General features: G+C 36.6%; 1 protein-coding gene across 1 annotated transcript in view; it reads right to left on the bottom strand.

The window, feature by feature from the left end:
- Nucleotides 1-394: 394 nt before the first annotated feature.
- The window catches only part of LOC107693053 (macrophage colony-stimulating factor 1 receptor-like), a 35,739-nt gene continuing 31,924 nt past the window's right edge, over nt 395-4,209 (bottom strand). The window contains exons 20-21 of the mRNA XM_016492302.1: nt 3,501-3,609; nt 395-1,345 (exon numbers count right to left, since the gene is read on the bottom strand). Coding sequence (XP_016347788.1) covers nt 1,187-1,345; nt 3,501-3,609 — 268 coding nt within the window. The 3' untranslated portion in view covers nt 395-1,186. The remainder of the gene's footprint in view (nt 1,346-3,500; nt 3,610-4,209) is intronic.

Here is a 4,209-nt window from a genome sequence, read left to right as displayed (position 1 = left end):
CATTATAATGCAAAAAAAATAAAAATTTAATTGCCGAATATGCCGTTATAGCATATTGTTGCACTGACAATTTAACAAGAAATAGTAGGCTGTATATGTTGTATACTACGGAGCCCCGCACATGGCATGCAGGAAAAAAATAGTAGGCTAAATCGTGTGCACAATTTACTATTTCGTTCCCTAGATTTATAAATTGTGCGCACGATTTACTAATTTGTTCCCTCGATTTGCTACATCGTGCACGTGATTTATAAATCGAGAGAACGAATTAGTAAATTGTGCGCATTATTTAGCAAATCGAGGGAACGAATTAGCAAATTGAGGGAACAAAATAGTAATCATGTGCACGTTTTAGTACATCAAGGGAACGAATTAGTAAATCGTGCACACGATTTATACATTTTTTCTTGCATGTCATGTGCGGGGCTATGTAGTATACACTTTATTTTTAACATAAGAATGTGGCCATTTATAGCTTGAATGTGTAAGGGTACTGGTGTCAGGGGCGCTGTAAATGGGGGGGGAAGGTTAGGCCAATTCCAAGGGCCCGACGAGGGAGAGGGGGCCCGGAACGCGAACACCCACCCAACGCCGCTCCCCCACCGGAATGCGATCGTGGAGGGGGCCCGAGTCAATATGCTGTTCAGGGGGCCCAGAAACCATAGCGGCGCCCCTAACCGGTGTCATTCGGTTCCAGTTATTTTAGCTGCACAAAAAGAGTTACGTGTGTCTGTGTTCATTTTCAGTTACTTTAAAGAAAGAAGCACGACTGACACGCAGATCAAGTATGAAGTGGAAGTGGAACATGCAGCGTTTGCATTTAAAACACTGAACAAGCTGCTTTCCAACTTGGGCAACAGAGAAGTTCAAGTAACAAAAAAGATGCACGGTTACCAAAAAGGCACATCAGACGACAAACAAATCCGAGGTTTGGCGGTTTTCGACGTTGCCGAGAAGTGAAACTGGTTCATTTAAACACGCTTCAACTCTGCAGACGAGTTCAAGACTGTTTACGAGATTTCAAGCGAGCAGAACTACAAAATCAGAGCGTGTAAAATCACACGGTGAGCGTGTTTGGCGACAGATCAGTTCTTTGTTCACATGCATGTGATTGTGGACGGATTGTGCAACTATTGTTGATGTTCAGACAGAAGACCCCGCATTAGTTAGCTGGTTAGTTAGGCCCTCAGCAGAACTGGTAGTTGTTGGGTTTCATGAGCGGCTGATCTTCTTCTTCCTGGTCACAAGACGTCTCAAATGATTCATCTTCATGCTTCACAGAGTCACATGACTCTAGTTGTTCGTCACCGTGTGCGTTTGACTGGACATTTTGGTACTGTGTCTCCTGGGGAAATATTTCATGAATATGACTCATTCATTACTCACTCAGACTAGATTGTGTTCAAAATAACACATATTAACTAATCCTGCAGTATGTTCATGGTTTTTCTAAATGCTTGGAAGGGATATATGGAAGACCAACTACATTTTTGAAAAAAGTACAGCATGCACACTGTGTGAGATACCATATCCCACAATGCAATGCATTTAAAATGATATCAACCTCAACTTTTAACATCTCATCTCATGATCTGATCAGACTGCAAAAAGTTGCCTGCAACGGAAATTGTTATATGAAAATGTAAAATATGCAAAATGTGTATTAAAATGCAAAATACAAATTCAAAATGCAAAAATTTAAATGAAAAATGCAAAACTGAAATGCACAAAAATATAAAGAGCAAAAGTTGAAATGCAAAACCCAAAATTAAAATGCAACATTAGAATGCAAAATTAAAATGCAAAATTGTAATAATAAACAATGGTTTGTAGCACAAATAGTTATTTACCTATAGTGGCTAATGCATCGGAAGTGTTGCGCGTTAAGTAAGGGATAATGTAAGGGATACATTATCCCGCTTATTACACGGCTACTTGTCTCAAGTAAATTAGACACGAAATATTGACTTGAGTTTAAATATTTTATTAGCTCTTACGCAAAGCTTCCGCGAAGAAAAACAGTTCCTAACAAACTGCTTTGAGCCTTTTGAAGTCAGACAACACGAACATTTAAGGCATAATGTACAGTCGTATCATTTATTACAATAAACAGTTGTTTTTACCATATATGTTGAAATTAATGCTGAAGTCTTCCATTGTAACACGCGGTGGTTAAGTGTTTTCAGTCACAAGATGGCGCCAGACAGTCAACGATAGCGGAGTGACTCGTTAAGCATACAAGTAGTACCGGTCAAGATAACTCGTAGTACCCGGATGAGCGGTGTGTTATTCAATTTGGCGGTTGTTATCTGGGAATAACATACCGCTGGATGGCACGATTGACCAATCAGAATCAAGTATTCCACAGAGCCGTGTAATATCAGACTAGATTGTGTTCAAAATAACACATATTAACTAATCCTGCAGTATGTTCATGGTTTTTCTAAATGCTTGGAAGGGATATATGGAAGACCAACTACATTTTTGAAAAAAGTACAGCATGCACACTGTGTGAGATACCATATCCCACAATGCAATGCATTTAAAATGATATCAACCTCAACTTTTAACATCTCATCTCATGATCTGATCAGACTGCAAAAAGTTGCCTGCAACGGAAATTGTTATATGAAAATGTAAAATATGCAAAATGTGTATTAAAATGCAAAATACAAATTCAAAATGCAAAAATTTAAATGAAAAATGCAAAACTGAAATGCACAAAAATATAAAGAGCAAAAGTTGAAATGCAAAACCCAAAATTAAAATGCAACATTAGAATGCAAAATTAAAATGCAAAATTGTAATAATAAACAATGGTTTGTAGCACAAATAGTTATTTACCTATAGTGGCTAATGCATCGGAAGTGTTGCGCGTTAAGTAAGGGATAATGTAAGGGATACATTATCCCGCTTATTACACGGCTACTTGTCTCAAGTAAATTAGACACGAAATATTGACTTGAGTTTAAATATTTTATTAGCTCTTACGCAAAGCTTCCGCGAAGAAAAACAGTTCCTAACAAACTGCTTTGAGCCTTTTGAAGTCAGACAACACGAACATTTAAGGCATAATGTACAGTCGTATCATTTATTACAATAAACAGTTGTTTTTACCATATATGTTGAAATTAATGCTGAAGTCTTCCATTGTAACACGCGGTGGTTAAGTGTTTTCAGTCACAAGATGGCGCCAGACAGTCAACGATAGCGGAGTGACTCGTTAAGCATACAAGTAGTACCGGTCAAGATAACTCGTAGTACCCGGATGAGCGGTGTGTTATTCAATTTGGCGGTTGTTATCTGGGAATAACATACCGCTGGATGGCACGATTGACCAATCAGAATCAAGTATTCCACAGAGCCGTGTAATAACTGGAAATATCTTCTGCTTTGAAAAATAAGGTGGATACTGATAGATAGATAGACAGACAGACAAACAGTATCTGGCCTAACTGTGTCTTCAGGTCTGACTGCATGAAATCTCATGAGTGATGTACCTGTGGATCAGCTGTGTCTCCCAGCATCCTCTCGATCATCTGACTGATCTTACTGAATGTTGGTCTCTCAGCGGCTTCCAGGTTCCAGCACATCTCCATGATGGTGTACCTGAACACAACATCATGTGTTTTACTATCACAAAACCTCAATCACATTCACCGCAAAACCAAAAGAAAGAAATAGGAATTGTTTATGGAAAACGAAGCCTCTGTTTTTACGAGCATTATGAGTTGTTGCATTAAGCATTATCATTAAGACATCATGTTAAGCACATCTCATTAAGCACATTTATTACTTGACATAAACTGTAAAGTATGAGCATCATAGCAATATGTGTTATGTCGCCTTGATTTGTTATGATTAAATACAGTAGTTTTTCTTTATTGCCATTTTAATCGACTATCCCTCTTAATGGTGCTTTACTATATTACTATAAACTAAAACCATTAAAATAATTTTTTTTTATTTAATTACTTATAAGAAATAAAATATAAAAATAAACCTTTCAACCTTTTTTATTTCTCATTTTGATTGTTTAACTTGATGTACTAAAATAACTAAAACTGAAATAATGAATAAAAACTGCATTGACATTTAAAAAAACTAATAAAAATGTCAAAAATTACTAAAACTAATTACTAAATTAATTAAATTACTAAAATCAAAATGAAAATAAAATATGTAAATTAAAAAAAATGTTTTATCTCA

The sequence above is a fragment of the Sinocyclocheilus anshuiensis genome, unplaced genomic scaffold, assembly GCF_001515605.1.
Source record: "Sinocyclocheilus anshuiensis isolate Anshui unplaced genomic scaffold, SAMN03320099.WGS_v1.1 scaffold1460, whole genome shotgun sequence".
NCBI classification, from domain to species: Eukaryota; Metazoa; Chordata; class Actinopteri; order Cypriniformes; family Cyprinidae; genus Sinocyclocheilus; species Sinocyclocheilus anshuiensis.
Note: the sequence above shows the minus strand (reverse complement) of the source record. Positions and strands in the feature narration are given on the sequence as shown.